This window comes from Oncorhynchus mykiss, chromosome 12, assembly GCF_057628025.1.
Source record: "Oncorhynchus mykiss isolate SJ-2025 chromosome 12, ASM5762802v1, whole genome shotgun sequence".
NCBI lineage: Eukaryota > Metazoa > Chordata > Actinopteri > Salmoniformes > Salmonidae > Oncorhynchus > Oncorhynchus mykiss.
Window position 1 is genome coordinate 62,795,090 of NC_143033.1, and position 21,795 is coordinate 62,816,884.

The following is a 21,795-nucleotide window of genomic DNA, read 5'->3' on the forward strand; positions in this document are numbered from 1 at the left end:
AAAAAGTGCATGGGGCCAAGGTTCTGATGGGGTGGAGGGAAGCATGTGGGGTTGATCCTGATGTGTGTGTGCTGTAAATTGATAACAGAATTCCTATTCTAAATGTGCCACCCTTAGTGGGACGTTTGCAAATAGAGATAGTCTTGTGAAAATATTTAATGTAATACACTATATTTTGTTTGTGGCCGGCGGACTCATCCGGCTCAAGATTAAAATGTTACTTCCGGTGGGGAGGGGCTGATTCACCGGGAGGAAGTTGCGACTTCAAGGCCTCAGGCTCAGTACAGCAGCTCAAAAGCAACCAGTTAGCTTAGCCAAAGCTAACACTGGGTCTGGGCAGAGCCGCGTCAGGAGAATAACACAGAAAACAGGAACAAGCACGATGCTGTAAATTCAGTTTGTATTAGATTTTCCGGAGCACTTACGACGTAAACCCCTCAAATAGACAATCTTTAATGCGTGCTTTATTTTTAACCGGGATTCCCACTGCAACAGCTAGGCAGACTTAGCTACATGTCTGGTTCACCTCCACTAAACCCCGTGTAGCAACATTATCAACAATAGCAAGGGTCGTCTCTTAAAAAGCCATACATTGTATCGACATCTAGATTAATAAATGACTTTTCCTGCATTTTTTATGATGCAATGTCGCGGTGTCTTGTAGTCGCGAGTGGGCCCATTGCCACAACATGAGCCTCTGCCGGTGTAGCCAACACCTCAAGTAGCCTGCTTGCTACAAATATTTATTGGACGTCTGGAGAGCCATCAAAATTAACTCCGAACATGGTGAGTATGGGTTTTAGTTTGCCACATTATTACAGTTAACTAGCTAATTCACTAACATATCAGGAAATGGATACTATTAAAAATCCAATACATAGCGGACAATGTAGAATAGATGTTGTAGACTTCAGCAAAGCGATAACTAAACAGAAATTGTCTCCTTTACTGAGTAACGTTTATAATATTTTTATGAAAATGTGAAACCATTAGTATTGAGTCATATCCATATCATATTATTTGCATGTGTTAGTTACCGGTATAGTCAAATGTGGCGTATCATATCTTTAAAGCTTTCTAATTTATCTATTCAACGATATTTTCCCAGTATATAATTCCATAATTCTGGAAGGAGATATATTTTAAAGAACCCTGTCGCACAAGATAACGGTTCTTGTTTGTGCTCCACACATGAGTAGGCTACCTGGTTTCCGGGATGTGTGTCGAATTCGTCTGTCTGCGACACAAGACGCCCATCTTGCAAGACCAAATATTTGCATTGAGTAATCCTTGCATGTTGCGGCCCATTTGAAGAATTCGGGCCTTTTGATCTGCAAGATGCTTCAGATATGCAGAGGAATCACTATATTCCTTTTTTGCTATACTGTCCTTCCTTACTCAAATGCTAATAATTGAACAATTCTCTCTTAAATAGTGAATTGACATTTTAGTTGTCATCACAGACCCCCTTTGCTGCTAGTTTAGTGCATACCATTATACTATGATTATGAATGGCAATTGAGTGGAAATTACCAATGCGATGAGGAAGTTAGTGAGTATAACGATCGTCATTCCTGTCGTCGTCGTCCCGTCCCCCAACGTAGTGGTGCGCAGACTAAACAATGTCACACAAGATTTTTCACTTGGTCGTGAGGATTCTCGGCTGTCTTGCGGAAATAATTATGTGATTTCATTTTAACGTAGTTAGAATGAGCTGTGGCTCAAATGCAGCCTTGTAAATGTTTTCAGCCAGACATTCACACCTGCCATACAGAGATGAAATACACTATATATACAGAAGTATGTGGACAGCCCTTCAAATTAGTGGATTCTACTATTTCAGCCACACCTGTTGCTGACAGGTGTATAAAATCGAGCACACAGCCATGCAATCTCCTTCAACCAACATTGGGAGTAGAATGGTCTTACTGAAGAGTTCAGTGACTTTCAACATGGCACTGTCATAGGATGCCACCTTTCCAACAAGTCAGTTCATCCCGCCTAGTTAAATTAAGGTTAAATAGAGCTGCCCTGGTCAACTGTAAGTGCAGTTATTGTGAAGTGGAAACGTCTAGGAGCACCAACGGCTCAGCCGCGAAGTGGTAGGCCACACAAGCTCACAGAATGGGACCACCGAGTTCTGAAGTGAGTAAAAACCGTCCGTCCTCGGTTGCAACACTCACTACTGAGTTTCAAACTGCCTCTGGAAGCAGCTTCATGAAATGGGTTTCCATGGCCGAGCAGCCCAAGATCACCATGTTCAATGCCAAGCTGCGCCTGGAGTGGTGTAACGCTTGCTGCTATTGGACTCCGGAGAGATGGAAACACCTTCTCTGGAGTGTTGAATCACGCTTCACAATCTGGCATTCCGACAGACAAATCTGGGATTGGAGGGTGCCAGGAGAACGCTACCTGCCCCAATGCATAGTGCCAGCTGTAAAGTTTAATGGAGGAAGGATAATGGTCTGAGGTTGTTTATCATGGTTCGAGCTAGGCCCCTTGGTTCCAGTGAAGGGAAATCTTAATGCTACAGCATACAATGACATTCTACAATTTTGTGCTTCCAACTAGGAAAGGGGAAGGCCCTTTCCTATTTCAGCATGACAATGCCCACGTGCACAAAGCAAGGTCCATACAGAAATGGTTTGTCGAGATCAGTGTGGAAGAACTTGAATGGCCTGCACAGAGCTCTGACCTCAACCCTATCAAACACCTTTGGGATGACTGCGAGCCAGGCCTTAATCACCCAACATCCGTGCCCAACCTCACTAATGCTCGTGTGGCTGAATGGAAACAAGTCCCTACAGCAATGTTTGATCATCTACTGGAAAGTCTTCCCAGAAGAGTGGAGCAGCTAAGGGGTGACCAACTCCATATTAATGACCCTGATTTTGGAATGAGATGTTTGATGAGCAGGTGTCCACATACTTTTGGTCATGTAGTGTGTGTAGCCTATACATTTTGAATTCAATAACATTGCTTGTGAACTTCAGAGCTGTAACAATTTGATGCTTTGGTTAAAGGCTACAAACGCATACTAGTAGTAGTCGTCATCACCCATGCTCGAGAGTCTACACATTCTGGGTGATGTGATACAACATTATCATCACATTGGCGAGCTCTCATTGGCTCTTCCTGATCGCTGTTCAAAATCTTTCATTGCATATCTCACACTACAACAGCATTGCAGATTTTGTGCCGATAAAATCAAACATGTTTGAAAATATCCGTACTGCTCAAAGACTGGATCGGTAGCCCCTAGATTGTCTCTCTGACCCACTCACATTCAATGAGCGTCGGTGAGAGCCGCACGCCCCGAGTAGGCAACAACATCGGGATTTATTCTCTGATCTCAAACTAAATCGTGGCCAAAATCGTGTAGTGCATTCCCGGCTTAATGAAACTGTCGTCAGTGTGCAGCTAACAGGGTAGTTTCCTCCACTGTCCCTGTCCCCATACCAACTAGTGATCCTCTGATCGCAAACACTCGAACCCCCTTGACAACGTACCAACCAATTGAGCTTAAGAAAACGATCCAATTCGCTAGCTCCATTGGCACAATTGTAAGCTAGCTGTGGAGTGAGTTTAGGTCACATTCTTAACTCTGATAAACTAACAATTTTTTCTTAAAGCTCTCTACCTATCGCTCATATTTTCCTATTCCCCGCCTTTCTATCACTCCTCGCTCCCTTCCTCCTTTGATCCGGCAGGCATCAGAGGAGAGCTCACTGCGCGCTCTGGAGAGTCTCATGACAGAGTTCTTCCACAGCTGTACAACCAACGAGCGCAAGAGAGAGATTGGTGAGTGTGGCACTGGTGGTAGTACCGTGCCAAATTTGATATGGGTGCAGAAACTTGAATATTCAAAAGTATTGTTGTGCAACCATCAGAGCAAGTCTGGCCACCCTTTAAATTTAGCATTATAGTAGGATGGACCAGAGCCATGTACTGTGGTGCACTTGATATGTGATTTTAAAATTGTAATGGGTGCTGCTATGTTGGTTCAAAGTTCCATGATAATTGCATTCATTCAACTCTATTGTCATGGAACATTTGGTGGCGAAATAGTGGCCAGTTTGCAGAACTTTTTATATTTATTTGCTATGGATTTGCTATAGAGTGCGGATGCATTTTTAATTACAGATATATCCTCATATTTGTAAAGTAAAATAATTCAGTGCTGAGGCAAAAGGCTTGTAGTGAGGACGAAGGGCTACTACTCTGAACTGTGTTTGGTGAGCTTTCTGGCGCCCAGAGCTGCTGAGGCATCATCCAAGTGGGTGCTGCACATTGTGAAGGAGGAGAGGTCCAGTAGCTACACAACAGACTGGTTCCCAGAGTAGTCCTGCACTAGACTCATCAACTGTCGCCTTGACCATCTTCCTCTGATCATGTCATGAACTGTTTCTCTCCATCATTAGAGCATGCATGCACTCAGGTCAACCAATAGAGGCCAAGTCTAACTAGCTAAGCTTCTCATGATGATGTATTGCTTGTTTGTTTTTTGCATTTTAAGCTCTTTGACATTCTTATGAAAAGCACTATAGAAATGTTATTATATTTGTGAAAAGTTGTCATAATTACCTTTTTTATGTAAGCAATGACTTGAAATGACTCAAAATGTTTTATCATGTGCTTCCTTTATTTCTGCCCTTTCTGCAGAAGAGTTGCTGAATAACTTTGCTCAGCAGATGGGAGCTTGGCGCCACTGCTTGTACTTCCTCTCCAACACTCGCAACGAGTATGTGATGATGTACAGTCTCACAGTATTTGAGGTAAGTTAATTTGGTGAATGTTATGAATAGTCGAAATCAAATCAAATGTTATTGGTCACATACACATGGTTAGTAGATGTTAATGCAGGTGTAGCGAATTGCTTATGCTTCTAGTTCCGACAGTGCAGTAATATCTACCAAGTAATATCGAGCAATTTCACAACTAGCTAATACACTGAAATGTAAAGGGTTGTAATAAGAATATGTACATATAAATATATGGATGAGTGAAGGCCGAGCGCCATAGGCAAGATGCAATAGATGGTATAAAATACAGTATAAACATATGAGATGAGTAATGTAAGGTATGTAGACATTATTAAAGGGGATTTTTTTTTAAATGACTAGTGATCCATTTATTAAAGTGGCCAATGATTTCGAGTCTGTATGTAGGCAGCAGCCTCTCTGTTAGTGATGGCAGTTTAATAGTCTGATGGCCTTGAGATAGAAGCTGTTTTTTCAATCGGTCCCAGCTTTGATGCACCTGTACTGACCTCGCCTTTTGGATGCTAATGGGGTGAACAGGCAGTGGCTCGGGTGGTTGTTGTCCTTGATGATCTTTTTGGCCTTCCTGTGACATCAGGTGCTGTAGGTGTCCTGTAGTTTTCCCCCGTGATGCGTTGTGCAGACCTCACAACGCATCACCGTGTCCAAGAGGAATAAGAGCACAACATTACATAGCAATGGTGATTTTAATGGGGCTGCTTTCTGTTGATAAATAAACTCAAGAAATGTTCAGTACTTAATGCAGATGTCACACATTGACATTTTCAGAACATGAGATCTCGTGTTAAAGAAATCTCTTTGCTCGGAGATACAGGACTTTAAACTATAGTGTATTTGATACTAAACTAACATTGGCTAACCTGTTGATAGTTCAATTGGTAAAGCTGTATTTAAGGCTAAGCTTGTTGTGACATGGTAGTGGTGTGAAGCTTGATTAGATCAGTGGAAGGGTGACATGCTTTGTTTCTATGGGTTTTTGCAGCTATGGGCTACACTTTTTCAGAGTAGTAGTTTCCTGGGTGATGATTGTAGCGTCATAATTGGAATTTTGTATGTTGGTTTTGAATTTGTATTCTGTTTATTGGAACTTGTACTGTGTATGTTTTCAACATCACTTTGCTTGATGATCATAAGGGTCTCATGTTTCCATGGAAATGGGTCTCTCCAAGAGGTTCTTGGATTCATGTCCTTTGTGTAGGCTCATTGGTGTTTGATGACTGTTGTTGAATACATTAACGTTGTAGTCATTATGCAGATATATTTTTGGAACCTCCAAACAAGAAGTTCCCTCGTGGAAAATAAACTTACTCTAGTCTGTATTTTTATATGTGCATCAGTGCATGGCTGATTTCCTAACGTCGTTGAGTCAACTTACCTGGTAAAACAAGGCATGTCACAAATGAAACAATTTTCTTAGTTTAAACAATTTACATATCTATATTTTTCCGTTTAAACGATAAGAAAATTCATAAATGTGAATTCACAATGCAGCTGCCAGCAACGGTTTGGGTCTTCTTCAACATCACTTTGCTTGATGATCATAAGGGTCTCATGTTTCCATGGAAATGGGTCTCTCCAAAAGGTTATTGGATTCATGTCCTTTGTGTAGGCTCATTGGTGTTTGTTCCTTTCAGATGGTTAAGCATTGCACCTGCACTAACATTACCTCAATTCCACCTCGCAAAGTTTGCATTTCCTTCTCGTTTAACTTCTTATAGTATTGCCTTACAGGACTTTGCTGCTGTCGCCTTTTTTCCAACTTAACAACAATGACTTAGTGGTGGTGAGTCGACTTCAAAATAATTGATTTCTCCCAGTGTCGACTCCCATTTCTAAGTGTCAAGATTCAATTCCACTATGAATAGACTCCCAAGATTCTGTATTTTTGGACAGAGGAGACTGATTAGTTGCCGTGCTTTCGAGAACACAAACATTCACATCTTTCCTAGCGAGCTAGCAAGGGATGGAGAGAGATGGGCACAGTATAGGCAGGTTGTCTGCATAGTGGCCGGTCTGAATCGTGCACTAGTTCTATCGACAATCAAAAGCTGTATCTCGCAATTCACGCAATGTTTTTAACTTCAGTAAAGCAGAGCCCATTAATGAATAGGCTAGGATATTGAGATGAGCGAGATGCAACGCTGCTCTCACAGTCACACAAAGTATCTGCACATGTGCATGGGTTCACTTCAAGCTCACTTCACGCTCTTCACAGTATCATTAAATTGATCACTAACAGTTTGAAGCTGAGCCATTTGCTCGTTCTCTGCTGCGCAGTACAGTCATATCGGACTAAGATAATAACATGGTGTCAGAAGTGCTTCAACCTTGTCAAATGTAAGACTGAAGAGATTATTTCAAGGAGTATTTCAAGGAATAATGTTCCTTGAGTTTAGACTGACGAAAAGTAGCCAACCTCTCTCTCGTCATTGAGTTGAGCACCCCAATCGGAGCCATTGTAGGGCTTAAAATGCGTGCCTGTGCAGGGCTCTACGTGGTATCCAAGGCACAAAAACAGCGGCGAAGTGCAGCCTCTTACTTTCTGCATGTACGTGATATCGCAGAGTATAACTTTAGATGACACAGCTTTCCCCAGGCCTTTTATATCCTATCGTCTAGTTAGGCTGTAACACAGAAAATAATGTTTAGTGTTAACTGCACTGTGATTTTAAATGTTGTTAATGTTAAGGATCCCAATTTAGTTTTAACATTCAAACATTCACACCTCTTGTAAAAATGGTATATTTAAAAAAAATAATAATATTATAGGGTCTAGGCTCGAGAAACAGACTGCCGGATCATTTTCTTATTAGATGAAACAAAAATTGAAGACAATTTGAAGACAATTTCCATCACTAATGCTTCATGAACTTTGGTGATAGCTTTTTAATGAAGAACTCTTTTGGGGATTAGGATGAGTCTGCATCTTGTGGTCAGCCCTGGGGCCTGTGGCAATATATCTTGATAAAAAGCTGTTGCTTTTGTTCATGATTTTCGAAAGTGTGCCGCCGTCGATATTAAACATGCCATAACACAGGATTTTCTCTTAACATTATTATGACCTGTTCAGTGTTTTCTGAAACTGTGTTATGGGTACCTCTTTGGGTTCTAGGAGAGAGTGTCTGCAATGTAAGGTTATGTAGGCCTTTGCAATTGTTTCTGTAGCCTACAGTATATTATTAAAGGGATACTTTTGGATTTTGGCCATGAGGCCCTTTATCTACTTCCCCAGAGTCTGATGAACTCATTGATACCATTTTTTTTTAAAGAAAGTTAGATGTAGTTTCATGAGCCAATGCTGACTCTGGGGAAGTAGATAAAGGGCCTCATTGCCAAAATCCAAAAGTATCCCTTTAATATTTTTTCTCTCACTGTGATTTATAATTATGAACGTCACTAAAAGCCCAAAGATATAAGCTGTCCTCTATAACGGTTCATAAGTGTTATTAAGCGTCATAGCATGTGTCATAACTTGCCAAATATATATTATGACAATATAATTTCTTGTGTATGTGACTTTGGGTGTCTTGAAAAGCACTTAAAATGAAATGTATTATTATAATGCAATAAGTGCATATATTCATGCATTGTGACATATTGCGGTATTCTGATTTATAACGGCTGCATAATAATGTCAAGAGTACTTCCATGGCACATGTAAAAACTGTCAGAAAACATGTTGGACAGATCATAATGTTGCAACATTTTAGGATTTTATGATCGTGTTACGATGCAGAACAGTAATTAATGGCTAACCCCACCCCAGGCTTCTCACAATGTACACCTTTTCCAAAAAGTTTTAAAATTATCTGTTAAAATGAGAATTTCCCTCATCCCATAGTCATTTTATAACCCTGGTTATTGTTAACACATTGATATTAGACATGTACCCAACCTAGTGGTGTGTTGCTGATGACTGGAATTAATATGCAATGGCAAGAGAAGACACCCTACACTTTGAGTCTCAGCTATCACATTATAGGCCTAATTATGGTTATAAGTTATAAGTGTTTGGCTAGTTCAAATAAAGTTATGCAAAGTGGTTGTCATAACACCTGAAAATCTACCCATTGTTGCCTTTTCAGAACCTGGTCAATAAGATGTGGCTGGGAGTAGCCTCGCAGGACAAAATGGAGATCCGTAGCTGCCTGCCCAAGCTGTTGCTGGCCCAGCACAAAGCTCTGCCCTTCTTCATACGCAACAAACTCTGTAAAGTCATAGTGGATATTGGTCGCCAGGACTGGCCCATGTTCTACCATGATTTCTTCACCAACACCCTTCAGGTGAGCCCTAAACCTAACTCAAGTTGTTGCATATCAGGAAGGAATAGGCGGCCCCACAGGTTTTCTGAGCCAAAAAATACATTCATAGTTGAGTGGATAAACATTAAGAACAACTCCCTAATATTGAGCTGCAAACCCCCCCTCCTTTCACAAACCGCCTCAATTTCAGGGGATGCACTCTACAAGGTGTCAAGCGTTACATTGGGATGCTGGCTCATGTTGACTCCAATGCTTTCCACAAGTTGGCTGGATGTTCTTTGGGTGGTGGACTATTCTTGATAAACTGTTGAGTGTGAAAAACCCAGCAGCATCGCAGTTCTTCACACAAACTGGTGCGCCTTGCACCTACCTACTACCATACCCTGTTTAAAGGCACTTAACCTTTGTCTTGACCATTCACCCTCTGAATGGCACACAACCTGTCAACCTGTCTCCTCCCCTTCACCTACACTGATTTGAAGTAGATTTAACAAGTGACATCAATAAGGGATCATAGCTTTCACCTGGATTCACCTGGTCAGTCTATGTCAAGGAAAGAGCAGGTGTTCTTAAAGTTTTGTACTCTGTGTATCCGTTTGGGCCTCATGCGGTCAATTTGCAGTGTACAAATGTTTTATGTTCCGACCATCCGCTCAAGGAAAGAAACGCCCCAATGGCTGAATGTAATTGTGACCACTGGAATAGGGGGAACTCTTGGTCACAATTAACAACTTCATACTTTATTTATCTAAATATTAAAATCACGATGTTTAGGCTGTCAATGGCCTTCATCAGAATGTTGCATATCAACACGTATACTCAGGCTGACTGGCTCTTGTTCAGGTAAATGAGAAATAAGTGCACTCAGGCTATCCGGAAGGCCAAAGTTAGTTACTTTAAGGAGCGGTTCTCTTTCTGTGGGTCTAACCCCAAGAAGTTCTGGAAAACGGTTAAAGACCTGGAGAATAAACCCTCCTCCTCACAGCTGCCCATGTCCCTTAACGTTGATGATGTGGTTGTTACTGACAAGAAGCACATGGCTGAGCTCTTTAATCATCACTTCATTAAGTCAGGATTCCTATTTGACTCAGCCATGCCTCCTTGCCTGTCCAACATTTCCTCATCTCCCACCCCTTCTAATGCGACAAGCCCCGATGCTCCTCCCTCTTTTTCCCCCGCTACAAAGTTTCTCCTTGCAGGCGGTCACTGAATCTGAGGTGCTAAAGGAGTTCCTTAAACTTGACCCAAATAAAACATCTGGGTCAGATGGTTTAGTCCCTTTAAGTTTGCTGCCTTGATCATCGCCAAGCCTATCCCTGACCTTTTTTAACCTGCCGCTCAATTCTGGGGTTCCCATTGCTTGGAAGGCAGCCACGGTTCATCCTTTATTTAAAGGGGGAGATCAAGCTGATCCTAACTGTTATAGGCCTATTTCTATTTTGCTCTGTTTATCAAAAGTGTTGAATAACTTGTCAATAATCAACTAACTGGCTTTCTGGATGTCTATAGTTTTCACTTATTTCGCTGCAGCTAGCGACTGGAACGAGCTGCAACAAACACTTACACTGGACAGTTTTATCTCAACGTGATGTATTGTGATCTACCTTCTTGTCCTTTGTGCTGCTGTCTGTACCCAACAATGTTTGTACCTTGTTTTGTACTGCTTCCATGTTGGTCTGCTGCCATGTGTTGCTACCATGCTGTGTTGTTGTCTTTAGGTCTCTCTTTATGTAGTGTTGTCTCGTCGTGATGTGTGCTTTGCCTTTTGGTAGACCGTCATTATAAATAAGAATTTGACATCTCTCAACTGTTTTAGCATCTGCAAATTGTGCATGGAGAGCACTTGGCTGCAATCCACGATTTCATTCATTTGCTTGACAGGCTAAAAATTAATTTCTGGTAAACAATTAATTACCTTATTGCAATAGTTTTTGAATAAAATGGTCTAAAAATAAATCAATTTCTCAAGCAAGAATTTTGCTAGGACTGTCTGGGCGTGGTCTGAGTGAGCAGGGGAAAACTGAAAACTAGCTCTTATTGGCAGAGAAGTTCAGAATAGGGCTGTTGCAGTGACCGTATTACCGCCACACCAGCAATCACAAGTTATAAAGGCAGTCAAATTCCACATGAACACTTAGTCACGGTAATTAGGCTTCTCCAAGCTCTGATGCTGATGGTCATTAGCAGCCTACCAAACTTGCTAACTGCCTGATACTCAGCACTCTATTGTCCATTTAATCACTGCAAATGCAATTGAAAATCTAATCAAACACTTCATGAGAGCTCATGTTGCACAACATTTCTATAAGCTATGCAATTGTGGGATGGAGTGATGGCCTCTATTAAAAATAGGAGGACCCCATCAGCTTTCTATAGAGGCTAGGCCTACTATATTTATTTATTCATCAACTTTCCTAATATTAAACACTCTGCTTGTCTTTACTACAGGAGTATAGCCCACCTGCCTGGCATGAAAATGAACCACGGGAAAAGTGTTCTCCATTCGCTATTTAAGTGCATACACAACATGTATTTTTTCCCTGCTGCCCCTGTTTCGAGACAGGTGCATGATAATGGTCCATTCTAAATCCCCAAAATATTCTCACAAATGTTATTTTGTATATTTAAAGACCAGATTAAATCAAGAATAGTCTAATGGGTGACAATATTAGCACTTGTGAATGATGCCCAGTATAAGGTAAGAAACAATGTTTTTTTTTTTTTGGTGCTTTTTTGAATCATAGTCACACACCTCATTTAGCCTAGCCCATAGGCCTATATGTTTTGATAAGGTTTGTATCACAACTAAAGTGGACAAATTAAGCACATGAATCTGCTTTACAAGTTGTGTAGAGCCTAACTGACATACATAAGCAGTGCATGAGTTTTAAGTTTGGGGAAGATAAGTTTCACCATAAAAATGCACCTTTTATAAAAATGTTCCTTTATAATAAAAGCATTACATGCATAGTCACATTTGCAGTCACTTTTGATAATGGTGTTTTCCCGCTAATGGAACATTTGCGCTTATAGCCTACTGCCATGTGTGCATTGCTGTTCTTATAATGTGAAGAAATAGCCTAATCGTTTAGCAATGTTTTAAGCTAAAAGCTACATTTTTCTTAATATCATGCTTCTTTAGACCTGTCTAAAATAATGGATTTATTGTGAAAGTGTTGGCTATATTACATGGATTTATTAGACTTTTAAAAATGTTGACGTTCCAAAAGTCTGCATCGGGGGCTTGTAGGCTGTGTGGAAGCCAGGCGATGCAAAATGTTCATGAACGGTCAATTAACTTGAGACCAACAGTTATTTGCTTGACAATCACCGGCTGACGGAATTCCATGACCACCACAGCCCTAGTTCAGAACGCTTTTTGTTATTGGTCTATTAACTAATTCAGGTGACGTCACCAGGCAAGCCGACACTCCACCCATGCAAAGCCTGCTGATTTAGAAGGTCCTGTGAAGATTGTATTTTCAACCAGCAACTGTCAGGAAATAATAATTCTATTTTTCACACTTTTACAGTGTTAGTTTCATCAACTGTTGTACAATATCTAAAACACAGGGAAAAACTGAATTTTGACTGCTCCGGGCCTTAAACATTTGCATTGGCCATTGGAAGCCTTTATTACGGGTTATCATCCCCATGTCATCATCCAGTCCTATACAAACACTATGTACAGTTGCAGTACAGTGCTGAGAAAGTTTGTGAACCCTTTAGCATTTTCTGTATTTCTGCAGACTGGAATATGTTCCGGGATTCTTCCTATGCCATTGAGGAGTACTCCACATCAGTCATTGGCTATATCAATAAGTGCATTGATGACGTCGTGTCCACAGTGACCAAACGTACATACCCCAACCAGAAACCATGAATTACAGGCAACATCCGCACTGAGCTAAATGCTAGAGCTGCCGCTTTCAAGGAGCGGGACTCTAACCCGGAAGCTTATAAGAAATCCCGCTATGCCCTCCTGCAAACCATTAAACAGGCAAAGTGCCATTACCGGACTACAATCGAATTGTACTGCACCGGCGCTCGTCGGATGTGGCAGGGCTTGCAAACCGTTAGACTACAAAGGGAAGCACAGCCGAGAGCTGCCCAGTGACACGAGCCTACCAAACAAGCTAAACTACTTCTATGCTCGCTTCAAGGCAAATAACACTGAAACATGCATGAGCACACTAGCTGTTCTGGAAGACTCTGTGGTTACGCTCCACAGCCAATGTAAGACCTTAAACAGGTCAACATTCACAAGGCCGCTGGGCCAGACTGATTACCAGGACGTGTATTGCGAGCATGCGCTGACCAATTGGCAAGTGTCTTCAATGACATTTTCAATCTCTCCCTGTCCGATTCTGTAATACCAACATGTTTTAAGCAGATCACCATAGTCCCTGTGTCCAAAAACACTAAAGTAACCTGCATCACCCGTAGCACTCACATCTGTAGCCATGAAGTGCTTTGAAAGGCTGGTCATGGCTCACATCAACACCATTATCCCAGAAACCCTAGACCCACTCCAATTTGCATACCGCTCTAACAGATCCACAGATGATGCAATCTCTATTGCACTCCACACTGCCCTTTCCCACCTGGACAAAAGGAACATCTTTGTGAGAATGCTATTCATTGACTACAGCTCAGCGTTCAACACCATAGTGCCCTCAAAGCTCATCACTAAGATAAGTACCTGGGGACTAAACACCTCCCTCTGTAACTGGATCTTGGACTTCCTGGCTGCCTTCAGGTGGTAAGGGTAGTTATCTACACATCCGCCACGTGGATTCTCAACACGGGGTCCCTCAGGGGTGCGTGCTCAGTCCCCTCCTGTACTCCCTGTTCACTCATGACTGCACGGCTCCAATACCATCATTAGGTTTGCAGATGACACAACAGAAGTAGGCCTGTTCACCGACAACAACGAGACAGCCTATAGGGAGGTCAGAGACCTGGCCGTGTGGTGCCAGGACAACAACCTCTCACTCAACATGATCGAGACAAAGGAGATGATTGTGGACTACAGGAAAAAGAGGACAGAGCACAACCCATTCTCATTGATAGAGCTGCAGTGGAACAGGTTGAGAGCTTCAAGTTCCTTGGTGTCCACATCACCAACAAACTGACATGGTCTAAGCACACCAAGAAAGTTGTGAAGAGGGCACGACAAAACCTATTCCCCTCAAGAGACTGAAAAGATTTGTCATGGGTCCTCAGATCCTCAAACACTTCTACAGCAGCACCGTCGAGAGCATCTGGTTGCATCACTGCCTGGTGAGGCAACTGCTCAGCCTCCAACCACAAGGCACTACAGAGGGTAGTGTGTACGGGCCAGTACATCACCAGGGCCAAGCTTCCTGCCATCCAGGACCTCTATACCAGGCGGTGTCAGAGGAAGGCCCTACAAATTGTCAGACTCCAGCCACCCTAGTCATAGATTGTTCTCTCGGCAAGCGGTACCGGAGCGCCAAGTCTAGCTCCAAGAGGTTTCTAAACAGCTTATACCCACAAGCCATAAGACTCCTGAACATCTATTCATCCACAGGTACATCTCCTATTGACTCAAATAATGTCAATTAGCCTATCAGGAGCTTCTAAAGCCATGACATCGTTTTCTGGAATTTTTAAAGCTGTTTAAAGGCGCAGTCAACTAAGTGTATGCAAACTTCTGACCCACTGGAATTGTGATACAGTGAAAATTATAAGTGAAATAATCTGTCCGTAAACAATTGTTGGAAAAATTACTTGTCATGCCTAAAGTAGATGTCTAAACTGACTTGTGTATAGTATATTGCTTTTCAATAAGTATATTTATTGGGTGTTTTAGCAAATGCATGCTGACATAAGTACAATTTAGACATACTAACAGTAACAATAAATGAACATACACAAGGTACAGTATTGAGGTATGCCATTTAAAGAATTTAAGATTTTCCAAGTGACAGTCACAATCAGATTGATGTACATTTAATGTACATTTAGTTGCTTATATTTTTTGTTCATAAGTGAGGCCACCCATTCCTTGTCTCTGGACAGGTGCACTGATTGGTTTGATTCAAATAATGTTGGTGTGTGTGTGCGCGTTTTGTTTTTGCTGTGATCGTGTGTATAATTCGTAGTTCTACTACTTTAGGATTATTTTTAATTTTTTAACCTTTTTATTAACTGACTTGCCTAGTTAAATATTCTTATTTACAATGACGGCCTACCCCGGCCAAACCCTAATGACGCTGGGCCAATTGTGCTCAGGCCTATGGGACTCCAAATCACAAACGATTGTGGTACAGCCTGGAAGCAAATCACGGTCTGTAGTGACCCCTCTAGCACTGAGACGCTGTGCCACTCGGGAGCCCAAATAAAAAGGCTACAGAATGCACTTTTGCTGTGATGTTATCACAAATTGATGTGTGTGTGTTACTGCAGCTGATCCAGTCTCCTACCATGGCCTCTCTGGGACTAGTTTTGCTCAAGACCACATCCGAGGAGATGGCGTGCCCACGGGAGGATTTGAGCGTGGCACGGAAAGACGAACTGCGCAAACTGTTACTGGAGCAGGTCCCCACAGTGCTGGGATTACTGACAGGTGAGCAACTTCGCCCATTCATTACATTGGGAAGTTGGGAGGTGAAACGCTGGCCCGTTACCCAAGCGGAGCGGTTCGCAGTGTTCATGCACGTTGGCACTGCTTAGATGGCAAAAGTTGAGAAATTAAACTAAGCTGCACTTAAGTTATTCAGCCAAAATTGAGTAGGAGGTGCCATGGCTAAAGCAGTCTGGCTTGCTCTGTAAAACTTGCGCAGCACATAGATTTTTTTGGGGGGGTGCATTATGGCCACAAAGGGGATCCCGCCATGAAATAATGAAGTGCTTGTCAAATTGTGAATGAGAGACTTTTGGAGTGTGTATTGCCTGCGCAAAAAACAGCGGAGCTCGTGCCTTTCAAGCGACTTAAAAAAAAAGTCTCGTCATGCAGCCTTACAATGTATTAAAAATCTAAACATATAGCCCAACATTTGTACAACTAAAGTTACATTAATAACTCAAAATTAAGCATATAGGAATACCTATTTCTTTGTTAACTGCTCTACACAGAATAGCCGCATGTGGGCACTCCCTCAAATCGTTGGGAGAAAAGATTTATATTTTATTCAGCTTTGTTCAGTTGTATTTTTCATACTATAAAATAATTTAACATAATGCCATGGAATTATAAGGAAATGTTGTCTGCTAAATAAACAAATGTAGCCCACAGCCATTTGGCATAGCCACATCAGCACCTAACATAAGGACAACTGAGTATGCTATTAATTTATTCTGAAAAAGATTACATTTTCTTCATATCATGCTTCTTTTGACCGGTCTAAAATAAATAATGGATTTATTGGGAATGTATGGGATATATTACATGGATTTATTAGACTTTTTAAAATGTTGATGTTCCAAAAGTCTGCATCAGGTGCTTGTAGACTATTTGTGGAAGCCATGAGATACTCAATGATTGTTAATTAATGGTCAATTACCATGAGACCGACAGTTATTTGCTTGACAATCACCGGCAGTCAAAATTTCGTGACCGCTACAGCCCTAGTGCTGCCTGAACACATTTGTCCAAGAGGAAGATGAGTTCTTGCTGGCTATCATTAACAAGTGTTGACACCTCAGTCAGTTCCCATGGCGTTTAGAACTTCTTCTTTTTTTTCTTCACAGTGCAGTGCATTTTAAATGCTCCTTGCTTGATGTGATGCGTGCCAGTACAGAATCCTTTGGTTCTATCAATAGCATGCTTCCAGTTACAGTGCCTTCAGAAACTATTCACATACCTTTACCTTTTCCACATTTTGTTACAGCCTGAATTTAAAATAGATTAAATGTAGATTTTTTAAAAAATTGTCACTGGCACAATAGCCCATTACGATTTTTTTTTTGTAAACACAATACCCGATCATGTCAGTGGGATTATGTTTTTCTTCTTTTTTTTTACATTCATTAAAAATGAAAAGCTTAAATGTCTTCAGTCTAATTATTCAACACCTTTTATTATGGCAAGCCTAAATAAGTTCAGGAGTAAAAATATTTAACAAGTCACATATGCGTTTGTGTTCTAACAAGTCACATAATAAGTTAAACAGATTCAACCACAAAGGCCAGGGAGGTTTTCCAATGCCTCGCAAAGTAGGGCACCTACAGTGCCTTGCGAAAGTATTCGGCCCCCTTGAACTTTGCGACCTTTTGCCACATTTCAGGCTTCAAACATAAAGATATAAAACTGTATTTTTTGTGTGAAGAATCAACAACAAGTGGGACACAATCATGAAGTGGAATGACATTTATTGGATATTTCAAACTTTTTTAACAAATCAAAAACTGAAAAATTGGGCGTGCAAAATTATTCAGCCCCCTTAAGTTAATACTTTGTAGCGCCACCTTTTGCTGCGATTACAGCTGTAAGTCGCTTGGGGTATGTCTCTATCAGTTTTGCACATCGAGAGACTGACATTTTTTCCCATTCCTCCTTGCAAAACAGCTCGAGCTCAGTGAGGTTGGATGGAGAGCATTTGTGAACAGCAGTTTTCAGTTCTTTCCACAGATTCTCGATTGGATTCAGGTCTGGACTTTGACTTGGCCATTCTAACACCTGGATATGTTTATTTTTGAACCATTCCATTGTAGATTTTGCTTTATGTTTTGGATCATTGTCTTGTTGGAAGACAAATCTCCGTCCCAGTCTCAGGTCTTTTGCAGACTCCATCAGGTTTTCTTCCAGAATGGTCCTGTATTTGGCTCCATCCATCTTCCCATCAATTTTAACCATCTTCCCTGTCCCCGCTGAAGAAAAGCAGGCCCAAACCATGATGCTGCCACCACCATGTTTGACAGTGGGGATGGTGTGTTCAGGGTGATGAGCTGTGTTGCTTTTACGCCAAACATAACGTTTTGCATTGTTGCCAAAAAGTTCAATTTTGGTTTCATCTGACCAGAGCACCTTCTTCCACATGTTTGGTGTGTCTCCCAGGTGGCTTGTGGCAAACTTTAAACAACACTTTTTATGGATATCTTTAAGAAATGGCTTTCTTCTTGCCACTCTTCCATAAAGGCCAGATTTGTGCAATATACAACTGATTGTTGTCCTATGGACAGAGTCTCCCACCTCAGCTGTAGATCTCTGCAGTTCATCCAGAGTGATCATGGGCCTCTTGGCTGCATCTCTGATCAGTCTTCTCCTTGTATGAGCTGAAAGTTTAGAGGGACGGCCAGGTCTTGGTAGATTTGCAGTGGTCTGATACTCCTTCCATTTCAATAGTATCGCTTGCACAGTGCTCCTTGGGATGTTTAAAGCTTGGGAAATCTTTTTGTATCCAAATCCGTCTTTAAACTTCTTCACAACAGTATATCGCACCTGCCTGGTGTGTTCCTTGTTCTTCATGATGCTCTCTGCGCTTTTAACGGACCTCTGAGACTATCACAGTGCAGGTGCATTTATACGGAGACTTGATTACACACAGGTGGATTGTATTTATCATCATTAGTCATTTAGGTCAACATTGGATCATTCAGAGATCCTCACTGAACTTCTGGAGAGAGTTTGCTGCACTGAAAGTAAAGGGGCTGAATAATTTTGCACGCCCAATTTTTCAGTTTTTGATTTGTTAAAAAAGTTTGAAATATCCAATAAATGTCGTTCCACTTCATGATTGTGTCCCACTTGTTGATTCTTCACAAAAAAATACAGTTTTATATCTTTATGTTTGAAGCCTGAAATATGGCAAAAGGTCGCAAAGTTCAAGGGGGCCGAATACTTTCGCAAGGCACTGTATTGGTAGATGGGTAAAAAAAAAAAAAAGCAGACATTGAATATCCCTTTGAGCATGGTGAAGTTATTTATTATACTTTGGATGGTGTATAAATACAACCAGTCACTACAAAGATGCATAACTCAGTTGCTGGAGAGGAAGGAAACCACTAATGGATTTCACCATAAGAGTAATGGTGACTTTAAAACAGAGTTTAAAGGCTGTAATGGGAGAACTGAGAATGGATCAACAACATTAGTTACTTCACAAAATAAACCTAATTGACAGAGTGAAAGAAGGAAGCCTGTCTAGAATAAAAATATTCCAAAACATGCATCCTGTTCGCAACAGTAACACTGCAAAAAATGTGGAAAAGTCATTTACTTTTCGTCCTGAATACATTTTATGTTTGTGGAAAATCTAATACAACACATTAGAGTATGACTACATAATTTCCATGCATAGTGGTGGCTGCATCATGTTATGCAGAGTTTTTCAGAACACAAAAGAAACGGGATGGAGCTAAGCACAGACTAAATCTTAGTAGAAAACCTGGTTGTCTGCTTTCCACCAGACACTGGGAGATGAATTCACCTTTCATCAGGATAATAACCTAAAACACAAGGCCAAATCTACACTGGTGTTGCTTACCAAAAAGACTGTGAAAGTTCCTGAGTGGCCGAGTTACAGTTTTGAATTAAATCTGCTTGAACATCTATGGCAAGACCTGAAAATTGTTGTCCAGCAATGATCAACAACCAATTTAACAGAGCTTGAAGAATTTTAAAAAGAATAATGGGCAAATGTTGCACAATCCAGGTGTGGTGATTCTAACATTGACCCAGGAAGTTGAATATTTATCTACTCAAGATATATTAGTGTTATTTTTTTCTCACAAATGTATTTTGTGGAGATTGTTGACATTAAATGGTATGGCATAGTGGGTTGTGGGGAAGTTGAAGCTCATCTACTGCATTTCTACACAATAAAACAAAAACCTCTAATGCTATTTGGAGAACAGCAAAAACAAACAAATGACCCCAGACATTTGTTATCAGCACAATATAAAATGTAAAGGTCTGTGGAAAGGCATATACAACGTCAACCAGTACTAAAACTGATCATAAATTGACTCCTTTACCTGTGGAACGGTAAAACATCAAATGCTGACAATTTTTTTCACCATAAAATTGCGCCTTTATAATAAAGATTACATGCATCTAAAATCGCATTTGCAGACTAATGTAATATAGGCTACGATTCCTAATTTGAGTATATTGCATAGCCATAATTTAGGCTAATAATTTAAGTCACTGCAAGACACAGTTCTGAACAATGCCTTCCTTAGGGCGTAGGGACAGAGTAGGCCTAATCAAAGACCTTTCTTTTCCTTTCATAGCACGGGAAAAATGTGGCATTTTATAAACCCGAACCGATCGCTCCTACAGAGTGAGTTACATGGCTATGGCTTGCTATATAAGACAGGCATCGAGGCATTGTTACTGTTTGATTGAACATTCAAATGGGCAAAACGGGGGACCTAAGTGACTTTATTAAATGCAACCATCTAGGGCTGCGAAAAGGGGGAGACGCACATTTTACAATGCATCCATCTTACCTGGAGGAGGAAATTATTGTCCGAAATTAATATCCCAATCTACGATTGTATTTAGAAATACTGTGTAGTCCTATTTAACTGCTTTTCACTTGCCCAAATTGCGAGCTTAAAACAATCCACAGCTATTTTTTTTAATGTGGCCAGGTCATGCTCTCTGGGTAAGTATTTAGAATGATTTATTAATGTATAGGCACGACATATTTAAAGCAATCCGTGCACTGCCTAAACGGCTGACTGGCAAAGCAAACTCTGGAATGGTCTCTGCTCTCCTTTTTAAGCATTCTAGTACAGTTAAATAGTTAACACACACATGGACGCAGCTATCTAAGGCACTGCATCTCAATGCAAGAGGCGTCTCTACAGTCCCTGGTTCGAGTTCAGGCTGTATCACATACGGCCGTGATTTGGAGTCCCATAGGGCGGCCTACAAATTGGCCCAGCCTCCCCGGGTTTGGCCAGGTTAGGCCGTCATTGCAAATAAGAATTAGTTCTTAACTGACTTGCCTGGTTAAATAAAGGTTACACACACACTACACTGACCAAAAAGTAATTTTGTTGGCATTTACATGTGTCCCCATTACCAGTAAAACATAATCAAAACCCATTTCTTTCACTTACTTGCTGTGCTGTTTCATTGTTCATATGTTCAGTCGTTTCATTCTCTATCAGGATTTCTATGGAACGCCGTTTGGGTCTTTGCGTGTCAAAAAAGATGCACGTCTAATAACACTATTTGACGTATCAAATAAACTTGTTGACCAATCAGGACCTGAAATGACTGCACGTCACATAATAAATTAATGCGTTCATAAAAATTGTACGTAGTAATTACACTGTCACTCATATTTCATATGTCACAACGATTCATCGATACGTATGCTATAATGCTGGTAAAGGTGTCTGGCGCACCTACAGTGCTGGTCATAAAAAAAGCTAGCTAGCTCATGGATGCAAACAATGTTCTTCCCCAAAAACATAGCAAATAATAATCTGTTTCAGTAGCTGTTGTTAGCTAGCTAACTATATAGCTAGGTGTCATCTAAAATAACCCTGATTTATAAGACCGTTCTATTTTGATTAATGGTGGTCGGACTCATCTATGTGAAGCTAGCCACAGTAAGAAGTAGGCACAATAGTGGACTTTGCGGTTAGCCTTCAAAATAAAAGTATGTCATTGACGGTAATGCAAATTAATACAAATAGTAGAATTATGCCGTAATTGAATATATCCTGCTAAACAAGGTTGGCATGTTATATAAAATCAACAAAATACTAATTTGTTAATTAGTTGCATTTGAGGCATGTTACCCCATTTCATTGATCCCCAATCCTTA

The 21,795-nt window shown here is 40.9% G+C and overlaps 1 protein-coding gene across 1 annotated transcript in view; it reads left to right on the forward strand.

Moving 5' to 3' along the window:
- Positions 1–95: 95 nt before the first annotated feature.
- The window catches only part of xpo6 (exportin 6), a 62,934-nt gene continuing 41,234 nt past the window's right edge, over positions 96–21,795 (forward strand). The window contains exons 1-5 of the mRNA XM_021624327.3: positions 96–786; positions 3,711–3,801; positions 4,663–4,775; positions 8,867–9,064; positions 15,476–15,635. Of these exons, the coding sequence (XP_021480002.1) occupies positions 784–786; positions 3,711–3,801; positions 4,663–4,775; positions 8,867–9,064; positions 15,476–15,635 (565 nt within the window). The 5' untranslated portion in view covers positions 96–783. The remainder of the gene's footprint in view (positions 787–3,710; positions 3,802–4,662; positions 4,776–8,866; positions 9,065–15,475; positions 15,636–21,795) is intronic.